A 17,075-nucleotide genomic window follows, 5' to 3' on the forward strand; every position below is an offset into this window, starting at 1 on the left:
CAAGGTCCATCCTTTTGCTTGCAGGTGGGTCACCACGCACGTATCCTCCCCGATTGCCTGGGTTTGAAACTCTGGGTTTAACCCTGATCACAACCTGCCAGTGTCACTTGTTTGAAGTGACATAGTAGCAGACAGTTAGGGATGCATAGGCATGAACATAGCTGTCCCAGAGAACAACTTTCCAACAATAAAGTGTGAGGAGCAAGTGGAGAAAGCTTTGAACATGCTTTTAGCAAACCTGATTTGGAGGGCAGCAGAAAGGCTGAGGCTGTAGGACACCAAGATCAGCAGGAGGGGCATCAGGATGACAAAGGCAGCTGTCAGAATGATCTGGAACTCCTTCCAGTTGGACCTCACACCCTTTTAGATAACTGACAGCCTACACCCCACCTCTAGCATGAAGGGCAGTAGTCCCCCATAGGTCCTGCATTGCATCTGCAGCATCTCTTGTCTCTGTACCACTGTATTTAGGGATCTCGTTGCTCCTCTGAAGCTAGTTTCAGCAGCTGAGATCTGAGCTGTCTTGATGAGCCATGGACATAAATCCCACCCAACCATGCAGTCATATCGATCACACGTGTATTAGTCTGGACAATGTCAGTTTTAAAGGAATAGTTTTATCTACACAGGGTTGGAGCTTAGGCACATACAATAGCTACCAGTCTGAGGATGAGACAACTTTCTGGTGCAAACCTCTTAAATATACACCAGGCTTTGAGTGTCAAGTTTAGACCTCTGGATGGACATAGGTGGCCTAGGCTCAGATGTCCCATAGGATTAGGGGAAATCCCACCATATTAGCCAGGCAGGAGCCACAAAGATTTCTACGGTAGGACCAGACATCACACGTAGGCATCCCCTCAGCCCTAGATACAGAAGTGAAGGTCATCTTGGGGTAGCCATGGTCAGTTAAAATTGCTCAAGAAAGATGCTTCAGGGTGACATCATGATCATGTCTGCAAGCCTTTAGGCTAACTAGTCTTTGAGAGCTCAGTAGAGAAAAGAGCTGCTTTATTACCCACCCCTGTATGTTTGAGATCCCCCATATCCTTCCCCATGTGCACCCAGATGCACCCTCCTGCATGCACAGATCTTTCCTTTCCCCTCAGGGCAAGCTCTGACCCCATCTCCCCCACAACATCCCTTTTCTTCCAGCCCATTCCTCTCCCAGGGGGCTCAATTCCCCTCCGTCCCCAGCCCCATGGGTACTATGATCCCCTCTGCTCCCCTGTGAGCACATTGCCTTCTCCTCCATCCCTCTATCCTCTTTCTGGGTCTTCTGTGCACCCATCCCTGTTTCTCCTTCCCCTTTACTGTACACTCAGATCCCCACGATCCCCAACCAGGGGTCTCTCCATGCCCAGGCAATGCCTCCAGGACCCCTGGGGTTACAGCAGAAGCTGTCCACAGGAGCCAGAGGAGCTCATTAATCACCTTTTTATTTTATTTCAAGTGCTCTACACAAAGTCACTCACAACCCCAGGTGCTCCCAGCGCCCCTGTGCAGACCCTGCCTTGACACCCGCCGTAATCCAGTGCTCACCACTGCTGGGTGCAAGGCCAAAATAAGTTACCCCCCGCTCCGTGCTGTGCTCCCAGGCACTGCGGCAGGTCAGCATCAGCCCCTGGGCACCGGCCCTGCCAGTGCCCGGTTCACCCAGAGTGCCCTGCACCAGGGTGTTTGCTTCAAAACCCAAGGTCACAGCAGCAGGCTCTGCCCATTCCCAGCGCTGCTGGCCCTGGCTCCCATCCCCTGCTCCTCAGGGGCTCAGCAGGGCATGGCAGCCTCTGATGGCAGCAGTGAGCACCTGCAGGGAAAGGATGAGGTTGGAGCAGTTTGTCACACTCCTGCTGCTGGCAGCTGCCAGGAGCCTGCCTGCCCAACCACCCCCGGGTGCCCTAGAGCTGCTGGCTTAAATTGCTGGGGGGATCTGATCCTCCCAGCTTTTCACCCCCCCCACTTTGATTCATCCCACAGGGATGTGCCATCAAGGTGTGGTGAACCTGATGCAAATGCAAAACCCAGCACCAGCCGGCACGGTCCTGGGATTGCTAAAAGCAGAAGCAAAGCCACAAGGATCAGCTCAGCCCAGTGAAGGTTTGGAGACTTGTGTCCAAATGTGCCCCCAAGGGGACAGAAGCAATCAGCCCCCAAATGCTGTCTGCTGCGTCTGAGGGATCCCTGGCAGAAGCAGGGAACCATGCCAGGCAGTACTCACTCCATCTTGGCTTCCAGGTAGTGGATGGTCTGCTTGTCCAGGTAGCGGCAGAAGAGCGAAAGAAGGTTGCTGGGCAAGAAGACAGGCTCCGCCAGTAAAGCCTTGGGCACTTGCGACAGCTCCCGGGCAACCAGGAACACTGTGTCTGTCCTGGGGACATCAAGGCAAGGGGTGAGCACCCCACTAGCCAGCAAACCCCAACCCCACTGCTCGCACAGCCCCTCACCACATCTCGAAGTCCCCTCTGTGTGGCTCCAGTGGCACATCGGAGGACAGCAGCCTCTCGCCGTGGCTCAGCAGGGAGTAGAGCAAGGAGATCCCAAACTGCAGAGAAGCACCAGGAGGAGTGTCACGGCCGGCAGCAGTGGCACCCCGGGGGTGCCACAAGGCTCTGCCCTCCTCAGGACCGCATACCTGGTTCTTCAAGGCCATGGTGAGGGGGAGCTCAGGGGACTTGGGCAGAAGCCTGGTCAGCTCCTGCAAGACCTCGATGAGTTTGCTGAAGGTCATTCCACCCACCACCTCGTTCAACGGGCTGTAGAGCATGGGAAGAGACTGGGCAGAGCAGAGGGGAGAGCAGGGATCTGAGACTGTTCAATTCATCACAGCCACTACCCCATCCCTGAGCCCCATCCCAACACCTCAGGGCGGGGGGGGGGGGACGGGACAGGACACGACACAAAGGCCAACACTACACCACCCCGGGGGGGGACTGCTACCAGGACTGTTTTAAACCCTCCTGGAGACTTTTCTCCTCCTCCTCAGGGAAGAGGCTCCTGTCTCATGTCAACCACACCAGCTGCCTAGCCGTGCTGGGACCCAGCAAGATGGACCCCCCTCCATTGCCCAGGGTACCCCCCCCCAGCAAGAGCAGACAGGAGAAGAAAGCAGCCTGGGATGCCCCTGCCCTGTCTGGAGGTGCTTGCCTCGTCCAACATGTCCTTCTTCATGAGAAAGGGCAGGTGGTGGGTGACGGTCAGCAGGATCTTCTCTGCTTGCTCCTGGATCAGGTGGGGCAGCAGCCGGGCCATGAGCTTCTTGCCCTTCCGCACACACAGGAGTTGCAGGAATTCATCCTCTGCCTCCCTGGGGATGAAGGCTCCATTGGCACAGATGCCAAGGGACCTGTAGCATCTCTGCCCATCCAGAAGAACCAGCATCAGCTCCAGTGGAGGACAAAGCTTATGGGCAGGGTCGGCACAGGCCACGGTGACACACAGAGGACAGGATCCAACCCTCCCCATGACCATCTGAGCCCCACGAGGACCAGGACACACTACCTGCTCGCCTCTCCCCACAGCACAAACTCACTCTGCACTGCTGCAAGCTCCGATTTTCAAGGCTTGGTAGAGACGCTCCACTTCTTGGCTCTTCTGCTCCTGACAGCAGGGCTGCTGCTCCTCTGGGGCCAGGGATGTCTTCCGCTGCATGTCCTCCACTTCCAGGAGCTGCAGGAAGAGCTGGAGAAAGGTAAAGGGGCAGCTTGGACCATCTTCTACTGACTGGTTATTCAGGACCCCTGCCCAGGTTGATGTCCCCTCACAGAGCTCCTTGGATGAAAACTGAGCATCTGCACCATCCCACCCTGCCCCAAATTGCAGCTCGCTCACCTTCTCGATCCTGTGCAGCGCCCGAAGCCGATGGCTCCCTGCAGCCTTCAGGAGGGGAGAAAGGAAGGCACAACAGTTACAGCCAGCACCAGACACTGCTGCTGGCAGAGCGCTGGGCCAGCTGCTCCCTGGGGATCAGAGGTGGCTTCAGGATACAGAGCAATCCCACGGAAAGGCCACAGCCAGCTCCAACTGCCCAGAGCCCGATCCCAGGGGAGAAGCTCCCAGTGAGCTCACCACCAAGGCGGCACCTGCTCAAACTGTGTGCCCCATCCCACAGCTGTGGGCAGCACACGTGCTCAGTCACAGCAGCTCCTAAAACTCCTGCTAAAGCTGCTCCAGTGCCTGGGGAAAGCTCAGAGCAGGATTTCCAGGCATCCACAGCACCAACGAGCCCGGCTTCCCCCCACCTACCTCATCCACAAGGGCATGGTGCACAGCATCGATGGCCCGGCGAGGGCTGTAGCAGGTGGACACTGCAACCTGGCCCAGCGAGCCTGCGATGCGCACCACTGGAAAAGAGATGGGATACGGTGAGACCACATCCCGCAGTCCCTCACCCAGCCCCCCACTGTCCACCCCAGCCCCTCACCAGAGTCATATGTCTCCACTTTCTGGATGAACGGCGTGACCAGCTTGGGGGGCTCCTGCTTGTTGCGCCCGCGGAACAGCTCCTCTGCCTGTTTGCGCTCCATCCGGTGGTAGTACATCTGTAATGACAGGCATAGCCAGGAGGGGAGGCACCACGAGCCCTGGCACCCTCCAGCTCCCAAAAAGATGAAGTCCCAGCCTTGAGGAGCAGAATAAGCTACTGGTGCTGCCAGCAGGAGCTCACCTGGTAGTAGTAGTCATCATCCGTGTTCTCACTCTGCAGCTGGATCATCTCCACCTTGACGACCCAGTCCTTCTCCTTGGAGGTCATCAGCCCAGCATAAGGGTCCACTTGAGGAGACCACAGCTTCTTGGGGGAGATGCTGGCACAGGAGAAGGTGCAGCCTGCTGTAATTGCCCAGAGCCCACAGACACACCCTGCAGCTCGCCGGGGACCCCCTTACCTCCGTGCCTGCCTGCGTTGCTGCTGCCGCTTGGTCAGGATCTGCTGGTGCTGGGGGTGAAGCTGGGTCATATGGCTGGGCACACTGCAAAGGAGACCAGATGGGGGTCAGGGGGCTCAGCACCACACACTAGAGCCATCCTCAGAGGGGGAACACCCCCCAGCTGCTTTGTAGGTCTCCTCCAATCCTACCCAGGCACCCAGGCATCCTGCTACCTGAGGTTCAGCTGGCCACTGGCTGATGGACTGAAGAAAAGAGTGGGCTCCAAAGAGGGAGACATGGGACCAAAGTGCATGGCGAGAGGCTGTGGAGAGCTGCTGATGTTGGGTGACATGGGCCGGAAAGGGGTTGGAGACGCATACCTTGTACCCTGGAGAGGGAGAGAGAAGCGATCACACATCTGAGCCTTCCCTTCTGAGGGTCCTGGAGGGGTCTGTCAGCTCCGTGCTGGCTTCTGGCTCCCATCTGTGCAGGGGCCACCCTCTCCCTGCATGGAGGGGACGCATGGGGCACCACAGCAAGGTGATACTCCCCAGGATCCTGCCACTACAGTTGAGCAATGCAAGGAGACCCAGGTGTCACCAGGGATGGCATGCCCCAGGTCCACCATCACTGCTGCAGCATGACACCAAACACAACACCATGCCCAGTGCAGGTCCCATGGGGACATCAGGACAAATAGATTTATGAAGCAACGGCTACACCGGTGGCTCCACTTTCCCCATGGGCAAGATGCCGGAGATGGGTGCTCAAGATTAGATGGAGCTGCAAAGTCTGCCCCAGACAGCAGAGCTTTGGGGAGACAATGTCTCCATCTCCTGCCACTCCAGGGCCAACTCAGAGGGGACATGGCCGTGGATCACAGCCCGCTGCATTACCTGGTTAGAAGTGAAGAGCGGAGAGGGCCTGCGAGCTGGCGTGTAGGGCCGAGAGGAACACAGGGAGTGAGTCATCAGAGGTGACTGCTGCAGGGCAGGAGGTGGGAGGTGTCACTGGGACAAGCCTGTCCTCAAGGCTGCACCTCTGTGGACGGGAGGGCAGAAAAAGAGGGGATGCAAGAGCCCCCCCAAAACCCATTACCTGCTGGAGAAAGCGCTGGGGGAAGGACTTGGGGTGGTTGAGCCGGGAAGAGCCTCCATAGCCCCTCTGCACTGGGGAGCCGATGAAGTCAAGGGCCATGTTCGTGGATGGTGGGGGCCTCTCCAGGACCTGGAGGATGGCTTTATCCTGCAGGGAGGAGGCAGCAGGAGATGGGAACGGGGCCCAGCTGGGATCAATTTAGCTCCCCCAGCATCAGGCAGCTCACCAAAACCTTTGGTCATTGCTTAACCAGACCATACACCAGCCAGGCTCCCACCCTGGCAGCATGCAACAGCAAGGGACCCACAGGGACACCCGGCATGGGGGTCCCAGTCCTCCCAAACTCGACAACTTTGCCTTCAAAACCAGGCTCTGCTTAGGGCAGGCACCTCAGCCTTGGCACCTAAGAGACACATCCGTGCACAACCAGACCCGTGACAAAGTCCCCTGGTCACCCCAAATCGCCTGCATGACCCTCAGCCCAGGGTGCTGGGGAGCCCTCAGCCGCTCCCCGTGGGCCTGGTGGGGGGTACCCACCTCCAGAACATGGTGGGGTGGGATGCTGCTGGGGCAGGAACCCCACACCACAGGATCCATTGCCAGCTGGAAGACAGGGAGATAGATCAGCACAGGGAAGGAAGACAGGAGAAGAGGCACAGGGGCCACTCAGCCTCATCACCAGATGGGAGGGGACATTTTTACCACGTCCTCTTTGCCAAACTCTGCCCAGCAAGCACCAATCCTACTGTCCAGCACCGCCGAGTCTTGGCTCTGCAAGCAAAGAAGAGGTTACAGGCGCTTACTCAGCCCTGGCACAGCAGGTCTTCCTCCCTTGGGCAGGGACAAAACTACCCCCCGGTGCCCTCCGTGGGGCAGGGCCCACAGGTGTGAGGATGGAGGGGGAAGCAGTGGGTCCCCGCCAGCCCCTCTGCCTGCCTGCCAGTCATGGGTCCCCTCCCTCTCCGCTCACACGTCACCTCCAGTGTGGGTTTGGTCTGCACAGCTCTCATCACTGCCGGGTCCCCCAGGTCATTGGGCTCCTCGCAGGGCTTCTGGTCTTCCTCCTGTTCCTCAGTCCCCAGCTCCTCCTCCTCCAAGTCGGAGCCAACCTGCTCGACCTCCAGCTCCATCCCACCTTCCTCCTGGGGTTCTCCCAGCTCCTCCAGCTGCTCAGCTGCTCTGGGCCCTGGTTCCTCCCCAGCCTCGGTCTTCTCTGCCACCACTTCAGCCAGCTCAGGGTTCATCTCCAGAGGCATCAGAAGTTTTGCAGTGTCCTCCTCAGTGGAGTCTCGGTCTTGGAGGAGGGAAGCAGAGCACATCGGGGTGGGTGAAAGCCTGGGCAGTGCCCACTGGGGTCCCTACTCTCAATCCAGCTCCTCACCAGGCAGGAGAACACCTTCCTCACCACCACCACCCCCCTCCCCCCCCCCAATCATCCTCACTCCATTGGGTACTGGCTGATCTCACCGACACTGGGCCTCCCCTGAGATCTTACCTAACCCAAAAGTCATCTCGTTGTACAGGTCAAACTCTTCGTCCTCCTCAGCCATCTCCTCCAGCAGAGGCGCATCTTCCAGCAGCAGGTAGTCCTCAAGGATCTGGAGTCAAAAGCACCAGGGTGCCCACTAAGGGAGAGGTAACCCTAACATGCTCCCAAAGTGGGGGACACCCAACCTCACCCCCTAACCCCCCCCACACTGGTGGTGCCGGGCAGCCCCCAGTGGTCACAGCTGCTCTGCAGGTGGAAAGGGAAGAGCAGGAGCCACCAGCACCCCCAGCGAGGGCAGGATCTACTGGCTCAGTGTGGGGTAGGAACCCACTGAAGCCTGCCTGGACCAGGGCTGTGGCCACCGGGAGGTGACCCCTGCCAGTGCAGGGGATGCCGGTACAGAACAGCACCAGTGTGGCTGGCACAGAGGGACACCATTAGGCTTCAGAGTGAACACCCCACTAGCTGGGCACGGACAGCACCCAAGCACAAAGGCAGGGAAGTGCACCCCACCAGCACCTCCAGGGCAGCGTCTTCTCCGGTACCGACCGCTCCGAGGAGAGCCAGCACCGGGAGAGGCAGCCCCGGAACAACCGGCACCGAGGAAGGGGGGTGGGGGGGATGTGACCCAGGGAAGCGGGACGGGAGGTGGCCCGAGGAACAGAGCAGCGTGCCAGGGCGGAGCAGGGCGGGCACTCACAAACAGCTCGCCGCCCTCCGCCATGCCGCGACGCCTCCCTCCCACCCGCCCGCGTCCCTCTACGGGGCCAGGCTGCCGCCGCCGCCGCCGCCTTTTACGGACCGCCGCCGCCGCTCCGGCGGCAGCGCGCCGCCGCGCAGGCGCTTTCCGTACAGCGTGGCGGCGCCCACAGCGCCCCGCCCCTGCGCAGTGGCGTCGCCACGCCCCCTCAGTTAGGTCACGCCCCCTCAGTGAGGCCCCGCCCAGGCGGCGGAGACCGCTGGCGGTGCGTGGAGCAGGGATGGGGATGGAGCTGGGGGGGGGGAGGTTTAATGACCCCACCCGGGAAAAGGGGTGTAAAACTGCAAACACCTGTGTCTCTCAGGACACAGAAAACCCTGGCCCGGGTTTTTCTACTGCTCTTGTCACTCTCTGCCAGCGAGGGCCTTTTCTGAACTGATGCCCCTGTGAGCAGTCATGGAAAACCAGCGGGACGTGGTCGGTCCAGCTGGAAGTGCCTTGGAGGTTTACAGCAATGGATTTGAAAGCACAGGGGAGCAAAGCTAAGGCAAAGATGCTGTAAATCTCTGCGTCCCGCCAAGCACAGTGTGCTGCCCTCATCCCCCCCGAATGCCAGGAGCCACCTCAGTTGTGTCAGACCTCATCCACTCTTTAAACAATAAAAGCAGAAGCACCCTGAAAAAGGAAGATTTGGCCTTTTAGAAACATCATGTGGAAGAAACTTGTGGTTCAGCTTGCATTTACAGGGAAAGTCTGCTAGGCACAGTCATCTACAGGGATTCCTGTCCCAACAGGGAGAGCCCGGGTGTCAGTGCGGAGAAAGGATCTGTGTCCCACAATCAGCTATTTGTGTAATTAATCTTCCCTGCGCCAAGGGGATTGCTCCCCCAGGCAGAGCCAGACAAGCCTCTGGGTCAGGCTCCAAGGCAGTGACTCCCTATGCCAGCTCGGCTGCTGACGCAGCAGTTATGACTTATTTCTGTGAGAGCCCCGAGATCCCTGATAAGGCTTCAGCAGCAGCTGCGTCCCCTTATCTCACAGCAAAAACACTCAACAGCAGCCGCGTAGCTGCTGGCACCGCTCACTGGACAGCCAGCAAACCAAGCAAGAGCTCATCTCAGAGCTGCTCCAGTGAGGATTAATGAGTGTTTGCAGGTTTTTTCTTTGCTCAGTCTTTACCGATTTACCTGCTGCCTTTGGGTAGGGGATGTTCTCTGTATGTGCTTTATTGATTTAAGTTAGGTTTTTAAATGGGATGCATTAAGAAGGCAAGTCTTAAAGGAGCCCAGTGTTAGAGGAGCTCTGTGATGCTGCTGCTTTCTCCCTACTAGCAGTAACTTCACTTTCTTTTCTCTTTTTTTTAACTTTTTAAACCTTATGAAGCTGGATGGAAGACAATATACATGTATCTGCTTTCCAGTCTGAAGCAGTGACTCTTTGTAAGGATAACCAGTACATGACCTGTAGGACCAGAAGCAGACAAGCTCCTAGGGTATAAAATATCTACATGCTCTTTAATACTGATTCATTTTCTTTTTTTTTTAACCTTGGTTTTCTTAATGCTGCTATTCAAGGCTGCTGTACTTCTCCCCTCCAAGCAGTACCACGGGGAGGCATACCTAGCCTAGCTGTGCTGCAGCACTCACAGTTTTTGTGGAGGAGGCACCAGAACACCTGGTTCTTTGACCTTGGATTCTTGTGTTTGACATCAGGGAGCCTGTGCTGTGCTCGAACGACAGAGTCAATCCATCATCCTGCAGCCACGGGACCAAGACGCTCCCACTCAAGCTCGGAAATGGCAAACTGCGTCTCAGAAAGGAAGGTGGCCAGGTTGCACCAGCGTAGGCTGCTGCCGTTGGCGTAATACTGACCCCTCGCTGCAAAACCTTCCGTGAGAGATGGTTTTTACTCCCCTTTTGGCGAGGGGCAGGAGCCAGGCGAGCACCTCGTAGCTGCTGCGCCATGCCATGCTCCCAAGCTGGGGTTCCTGACCGCAGGTGTCCAGCTCAAGGCCCCGGGGGAGAGGCCACCCGGCCTCGACTCGGGGCCCGGTCCCGCCTCACGCCTCTGATGCCTCCATCCCCGAGGGGAAGGCCGAGGCGCGGGGAATGCCCCGGGGTGGGAAAGGCCCCAGCACAGGGCTGGCCGGCGCCTGGGGCAGAGCCGCGGCTGGCGCAGCGCCGAGCCCCGGTCTGTACCTCAGGCCCAGAAGCGAAAGCGAAAGCGACGCTGCCCGCAGTGCGCAGGCGTACCGGGCTAGCTCTCACAACCTTACTTCTTCCCCTCAGCTTGGAGACTGATGACGCGCCGCCAGTTCCGCACCGCGATTGGGCGCGCTCAACCGGGGGCTATAAAAAGCAGCGGGCGAGGGGCCCGCCCACTCCGCCAAGGAAGAGGAGCGGGGGGCTCGGCTGCCATGGTGCTGCTACTCCTGGTGCTGATCGCGCTGGTCGGCCTGGGGCAGGCGGACGGTGAGTGCCCGGAGCGGCGTGAAGGGCACCGCTGGGGGTGAGGGGGGCGGGAGGGGCTGTGAGGAGCCTGGTACCGGGCCGGGGGGGGGTGGGGGGTGGGGGGTGTGTGCCGTGAGGGGACCGGTATCGGTTACCGTGCGCCGGTGGGTGGGCGCTGGCTTCGCGGAGGGGGTGTCCGCCGCAGCCCCGCTTCTCACTGCCTCCTTACTCCTCCTCTCCAGAGGCGCCGAAGGTGGAGGTGTACTCCCGCAGACATGCCAACCCTGGGGAAGAAAACGTCCTCAACTGCTTCGTGAGCGGTTTCCACCCTCCGAAGATTGAAATCTTGCTCCTCAGGAACGGGGAGCCCATGAGCAACGTGCAGTACGCAGACATGTCCTTCAACGACAAGTGGTATTTCCAGCGCCTGGTGTATGCCGATTTCACCCCCAAGAAAGGCGATGTCTACTCTTGCAGGGTGACCCATTCTGCCTTCAGGGAGCCGCAGTTTTTCCGTTGGGGTATTGTGTGCCTTCCTCTTCAAGCTTTGCCGCTCTTCGTGTGCAGAAGCCAGAGCTCGTTAATTTATATCCACGGTGTTCCCCTCCTTAGGAAATGGGGTGCTATAATAGGGTGGATTTTGAAGGTCTTGTGCTATAGATGGAAGATTAACTTGGCTTAAGCTGGACTGCTGAAAAGGCTGTGTATACGTACCCATGAAAGGGTTCGCTAGTAGCAGACAGGGAGGACTTGCTTCCGTATTATCTGTAGGCATTTGGTTATGGTGTGACTGTTGACTTTGAGTGGAGCGCTCTGATCTCTTTCTAGGTGGACTTGCCTGGAAAGAGATGGGTCATGCAGTGATTTTTTGGCTTTATGTTTGGTGAATGTAAAGAAGGATGTAGTGGTGGGGAATGACTGTGGTGACCCAGCCTGCTACAGCAAGCACACAGCCAAGCAAGGGCAGCTTTCTGGTTACTGCACTGGGGCTGGTTCCAGCAGGGGTGGGCTTGTGGTGACGGCAGAGAGGGGGTGCTCTTTGCCCCAAAGCCTAACGCTCTGCCCTTCTTTCTTGCAGATACAGACTTCTAAGCTGTGTCTGGGATAATCATGGTGAGTGACGCTGATGCTCCATACTGTGCAGATAAGGGGAATGTGGACTGCTTTCTGTAGTGAGGAAGTGTGTAGCTCGCAGAGTTGAGGAGCAAAAGCAACCACCCCCACAAAAAAAAAAAAAAGTGTTTCTGCTGATAGGGAGCGACGCTGTTCCCACACACTTTCTACCAACTATTTTGGCCGGTTCTCAGCCATACCTTGCCTACAAGAGTCTCCTTTGCTCAAAAAATAAAGGAGCCCCTTGGAGCAAAACTTCCCGGCATGTGTTTGGTGTGTCTGCCAGTTACCGTTCAGAGTTGTCACGTGTCCTAGTGCTTCTCCAGAACCCATGGTGCTGTCTTCTGGCTGGTGAGGAGGAAGTGGCCATACCTGGAAATCCCTGTCATTTGGGGGGAGGCAGGCTGGTTAACCCTACAGCAGGCAGCGCGTCAGCTCGGTAATGTGGCATTTATGAGGCACAAATCCGTGCCTTGCTGCCAAGCCAGAGGAAGTCTTGGTTTTATTCACTGATGTCTCACTGTCTGAGGGCTCCAGGTTTTTCAAACTATCTGGGCATAATTGATCTGGATTTAGCAGTCAGGTAAATACTAGTTAAACCCTTGACAGGGAGAAGAAAACTAAAGATATGTGGCCTAGCTGAGGGGCATTTGAACCAGCATTGCAACTTAGTTACATACCCTGGTAGAGGCTGGGTAATTATTAACTGTACCCAGGACAAGCTTTGGCAAGACCTTACTTGAAATGCCCCTCACATTGGACCAGAAGGTGTTATTGATGGCTTTTAGACTGGGCATTTCTTCTTGAGAAGTTGTAGATGGACCAGAGTCCTTTACTTCTTGCTGTCTGCTGCTGCTCTCTCTCTAAAGCTCTCTGGCCCTTCCTTGCTGTGGAGCAGCAAAGGCTAGGAGGGGTGTTAGGCTTCCAGGGACAAGAGAAAATGAAGGTCAGTTGACCATCTTTCTAGTGGGGGACAACAGAAGAAGATCTGCTCTTAATTTGGAGCAAAAAAGCTGAGGTGTGATATTGGAGGCTGGGGAGAGGCTCAAGAGATCCCCCAGAGCCAGAAATGGTTGGATTGGAAGGATACTGAGAAGGGGTGCCATAAGTGCTTAAGTGTTTGCTTCTAACTGCTGCTTGAGATGGGATGCTGAGGTAGATGGACCTGTGATTTGATAAAGTACAGATGCTTCTAGGTAACAGAGCTCTGAAAAATTATATACAACCACTCTTCTGGTTGGTCACTCACTTTTGGGCAGCGGGGATGGCCCCAGGGCAGGATCTGGGGTGTGCTGTGCCCACGTTGGCAGCGTCGCATGCGGCGGCTTTGGGACGTCAGCGTGAAGGTCACCGATGGAGAGGGATGCCAAGCTTGGTTGGAGGTGGGACACTGGTGACTTCACTGGAGTCTGGGGACAAGGATTTACTGAGCTGGGGCAGAGGAGTTGAGAACAGGATAAAGGGAGAATATCTGCAGCTGGTGCTTGGGGTGGAGAGCAAGGATCATCTTGGTAGAGGATTGCTTGCTTGTTGAACTCCTGTCGTGGTTTAACCCCAGCCAGCAACTAAGCACCATGCAGCCGCTCACTCACCGCCCCCCCCCATCCCATCCCACTGGATGGGGGAGAAAATCGGGGAAAAAAAAAAGTAAAACTCCTGGGTTGAGATAAGAACAGTTTAATAGAACAGAAAAGAAGAAACTAATAATGATAACACTAATAAAATGACAACAGTAGTAATAAAAGGATTGGAATGTACAAATGATGCGCAGGGCAATTGCTCACCACCTGCCAATTGACACCCACCAGTCCCGGAGTGGCGATTCCCTGCCCCCCACTTCCCAGTTCCTATATTAGATGTGACGTCCCATGGTATGGAATACACCGTTGGCCGCTTTCGGTCAGGTGCCCTGGTTGTGTCCTGTGCCAACTTCTTGTGCCCTGGCTGGGCATGAGAAGCTGAAAAATCCTTGACTATAGTCTAAACACTACTGAGCAACAACTGAAAACATCAGTGTTATCAATACTCTTCACATGCTGAACTCAAAACATAGCACTGTACTAGCTACTAGGAAGACAGGTAACTCTATCCCAGCTGAAACCAGGACACTGAGGAGGGGATGGAAAAGCAGTTTCTGCAGGAAAATATATATCTAAATATAATTGGAAAGTGGGTCTGTCTGCCTGCAGCTGGGACTCTGCAGTTGGAGTTCCCTTGTGGAAAACACTTTTTGGTTTTTTCCTATCATAATTACAGTTGAAGGTGTAAACAGAGTGACTGATGTCAATCTCCTCTCCCCCATGCAGGTCTGAAAAATTCTGCCTTGCAAGTCAAAAATCTTCTTGAGCTTCTGTCCTTCACATCTCACTTGCGGATATGAAGAAGAACAATTGTTCATTGCAGAATTCCTTCTTTAATAAAGCTTATCGTTAAAATATCATTTACCCAAAGCAGCATTTGAGCTAGGATTTTTTTTTTTTTGAGCACATAGCTATAAAAGTCTGCATAACCAATTAAAAAACAATTGTAGCTCTTCAGTGCTCGTGAGTTGCACAGGATTTTTATCTAAATAAAATTGGAGTATTTCAGTGAGGTCCTTGAAATTTTTCTTCAGAGTCATATGATAACCTGAGCTGACTTCATGGGCTGCTGGGTTGTGGGTGGATCTGGGGTGTGGCGGCACTGTGCTCAGTTGCATTTTTTTTTATCCTGCTGAGAAGATGCAGGAACACTTTTACATCAAAAAAAAAAAGAAGCGTTAAAGTTTTATCTGTTCTATGTGGGATCTGCCTGGCTGCAGGCTCCTGTGTGGCTCTGAAGGGAAGGTTTAAAAAAGGGACAAAGTAACCTTGGGGACACTGGATCTGATCTTAAAGCTGGGTGAGAGCAAAAGGAGTGATGGGCAGGATGCGGTGCCCACTTCAAGGGGGGAGGACTCCAGCTGATTCTTCTTGGGGGTAGGTGATGTAAAGCTGGGCTGAGGGGAAGCAGACGTGGGTGTCAGCAACTTTCGTTTCTGGTTTTCTCTTCTGCAAGAGGCTGACCCCATGGAGAAGCCCTGTTGGGGGCTGGTCTTCTGCCATACCTGGGGGGTTTGATGGCACTAACCAAAACCGGAGCTACTACAGAAACTTATTGGTTTGCTTTTACTTTATGAAGAAATCTCTGTGATTGATTGCTTGATGAGCGTTGGATCAAGGAGGATTTAATCAGTGCGGATCTCATGTATGTGAACAAGGGATCCTGGCAACCCAGTGGGTGTGATCTATTGCACATATCTTCTTGGGTATGTTAAGATTTGCTGTGACTGGTGTTGCAGAACACATGCTTGAGATTTTGAGGGATCTTGGCTTGTTTCATAGCTTTTTCCATTATAACCACGCTTTCTGCTAAGGATCAGGAAAATCCAAACTGTTGCAGTTCCAACACCTGGGTCGGAGGTTGCTGGGGTGAAGGGACTGCTTATGGGGATCCCTTTGTGCTCATCAGAGCAGTATTCAAACCAGGAGAGGTGGGGATGTCGTGGCTGGGTGGTCATGCAAAACACTCATTGCCCAGCGTGGGACAGCAAGACTTGCTAGAGCCACCACACAGCTCAGCTTGCAACACCAGCCATGCTCTGGAGACCAGCCAGGGACTGCACCAGCCCCAGCAGTGGTCCTTCTGTGGTAGAAGGTGGTCTGGGAGGAAGGAAAAGGTTTGGGTTTCTTCTCCAGAGACTCCAGTGGAGCAGCAGAGCCTGAGGTGGCTTGAGCTGTGGGCCATGTTATGGCCACCTCCTCCTCCAGATCACCAAGAGCCACCAGAGTGCTTACCACCACCTTGGCTTCACCCTTACTGTCCTCAAGAGCATCAGAGAGTAACGGCTGGCTGCATCACACCAACAGGAAAACTTCATCCTAATTAGGACATGAGTGGAGTTGACTCCAAAAGCTGAAGACGCTGTGACACAGGCAATGCTGAGATGACCCTGTCTCCAAAGGAAACTTACATCAACATCTTCATGCACCATGGAAGTCTTTGCCCTGGTTGCATCTGTGGGGATTTTTGTGGTCTTACTTGGGAAATATTTTGATAGCTTACTCGAAAATCCCCCCTCTGGTGGAGAACAATGCATGCCAATCCCAGAGGCTGGCTAACTTTGATTAACATCTGAACTTCAGGACCGTATCTAGAAAAACCTTCTCTTTTATCAGGCATCCTTGGGGTCCAGCTTGGGGGTGGGGGGTGGGTCCAAAGGTACCTGGGGTGTAGCTGTGCTGCTGCTGGCTTTTCAGCCAAAGTTGCTAGGGGATAGAGTTGTTGAGGGATATCTTGGCAAGTTTTAAGTGTGAAACAACCCTCATTTGTGCTTTATGAAATACAAGCAATTTTGCTGCAAGCAAACTATTTCCTGAGTCAAGCAAATAGGAGTGTTTTTTAGGAGAGCAGCTCTCTAGGAGAACAACTTAGGAGAACTTTTTTGAAGCTCAATTTCTTAAATGTTTTCTCTCTTTCGAGTTTTTAAAGCTTGTTTTGGGTTTGTGTGGCAAGGTTTTGGTAGCAGGGGAGGGAGCTACAGGGGTGGCTCCTGTGAGAAGTTGCTAGAAGCTTCCCTGGCGCCAAGTCGGACCCACCTTTGGCCAAGGCCAAGCCCATCAGCGACATTGGTAGCGCCTCTGGGATAACATATTTAAGAACAGAAACCTGCAGCAGGGGAGGAGATTGGAATGAGAGAAAGCCCTATGCAGATACCGAGGTCAGTGAAGAAGGAGGGGGAGGAGGTGTGCCAGAGGAGGGGGTGCCCCTGCAGCCCATGGAGAGAAGGCAGGCTGTCCACCCCCAGCCCATGGAGGTGAGTGGGGGAGCAGATGCCCACCTGCAGCCTGTGGAGCACCCCACACCAGAACAGGTGGATGCCCCCAAAGATGGCCATGACTCCATGGGAAAGCCCACGCTGGAGCAGACTGTGACTTGGACTGCAGTCCGCAGAAATGACCCACACTGGAGCAGTCTGTGAAGAACTGCAGCCATCGGAGAAGTTCATGGAGGACTGTCTCCTGTGGGAGGGACCCCACGCTGGAGCAGGGCAAGAGTGAGGAGCCCTCCCCCTGAGGAGGAAGGAGCAGAAGAGACAACATGTGATGAACTGACCCCAATCCCCATTCCCCATCCCCCTGTGCCACTGAGGGGAGGAGGTAGAGAAAATCGGGAGTGGAGTTGAGCCAGGAAGGAGGGAGGGGTGTGGGGGGTGTGTTTTGATATTTGGTTTTACTTCTCATTATCCTTGTTTTGATTTGATTGGTAGTAAATTAAATTGATTTTTTTTTTCCTCAAGTTGAGTCTGTTTTTCACCTGTGACCATAATTGGTGAATGATCC

The 17,075-nt window shown here is 55.1% G+C and overlaps 2 protein-coding genes across 5 annotated transcripts; one reads left to right on the plus strand and one right to left on the minus strand.

Annotated features, from left to right (window-relative positions):
• Positions 1-1,437: 1,437 nt before the first annotated feature.
• PATL2 (PAT1 homolog 2) lies at positions 1,438-10,831 on the minus strand. 4 transcript variants are annotated; one of them, XM_049811538.1, is made up of 19 exons: positions 10,758-10,831; positions 7,459-7,561; positions 6,941-7,257; positions 6,666-6,734; positions 6,501-6,566; positions 5,964-6,110; positions 5,762-5,848; positions 5,099-5,253; positions 4,884-4,967; positions 4,664-4,802; positions 4,421-4,538; positions 4,243-4,340; positions 3,829-3,873; positions 3,530-3,678; positions 3,145-3,304; positions 2,633-2,773; positions 2,445-2,542; positions 2,219-2,368; positions 1,438-1,807 (listed from the first exon to the last, which is right to left on the minus strand). In XM_049811538.1, the coding sequence occupies exons 2-19, from the start codon at positions 7,511-7,513 to the stop codon at positions 1,768-1,770; spliced, it is 2,118 nt and encodes a 705-aa protein (XP_049667495.1). In that variant the 5' UTR covers positions 7,514-7,561; positions 10,758-10,831; the 3' UTR covers positions 1,438-1,767. The 4 variants fall into 4 exon arrangements, with proteins under 4 accessions (XP_049667495.1, XP_049667494.1, XP_049667492.1 ...); XM_049811537.1 differs by lacking the exon at positions 10,758-10,831 and adding an exon at positions 8,255-8,311; XM_049811535.1 differs by lacking the exon at positions 10,758-10,831 and adding an exon at positions 8,153-8,210.
• Positions 9,953-14,294, plus strand: B2M (beta-2-microglobulin). Its single transcript, XM_049811553.1, has 5 exons — positions 9,953-10,043; positions 10,441-10,623; positions 10,845-11,123; positions 11,681-11,715; positions 14,022-14,294. The coding sequence occupies exons 2-4, from the start codon at positions 10,452-10,454 to the stop codon at positions 11,692-11,694; spliced, it is 465 nt and encodes a 154-aa protein (XP_049667510.1). The 5' UTR covers positions 9,953-10,043; positions 10,441-10,451; the 3' UTR covers positions 11,695-11,715; positions 14,022-14,294.
• The last annotated feature ends 2,781 nt before the right edge of the window (positions 14,295-17,075 follow it).

Source organism: Accipiter gentilis, chromosome 10, assembly GCF_929443795.1.
Source record: "Accipiter gentilis chromosome 10, bAccGen1.1, whole genome shotgun sequence".
NCBI classification, from domain to species: Eukaryota; Metazoa; Chordata; class Aves; order Accipitriformes; family Accipitridae; genus Astur; species Astur gentilis.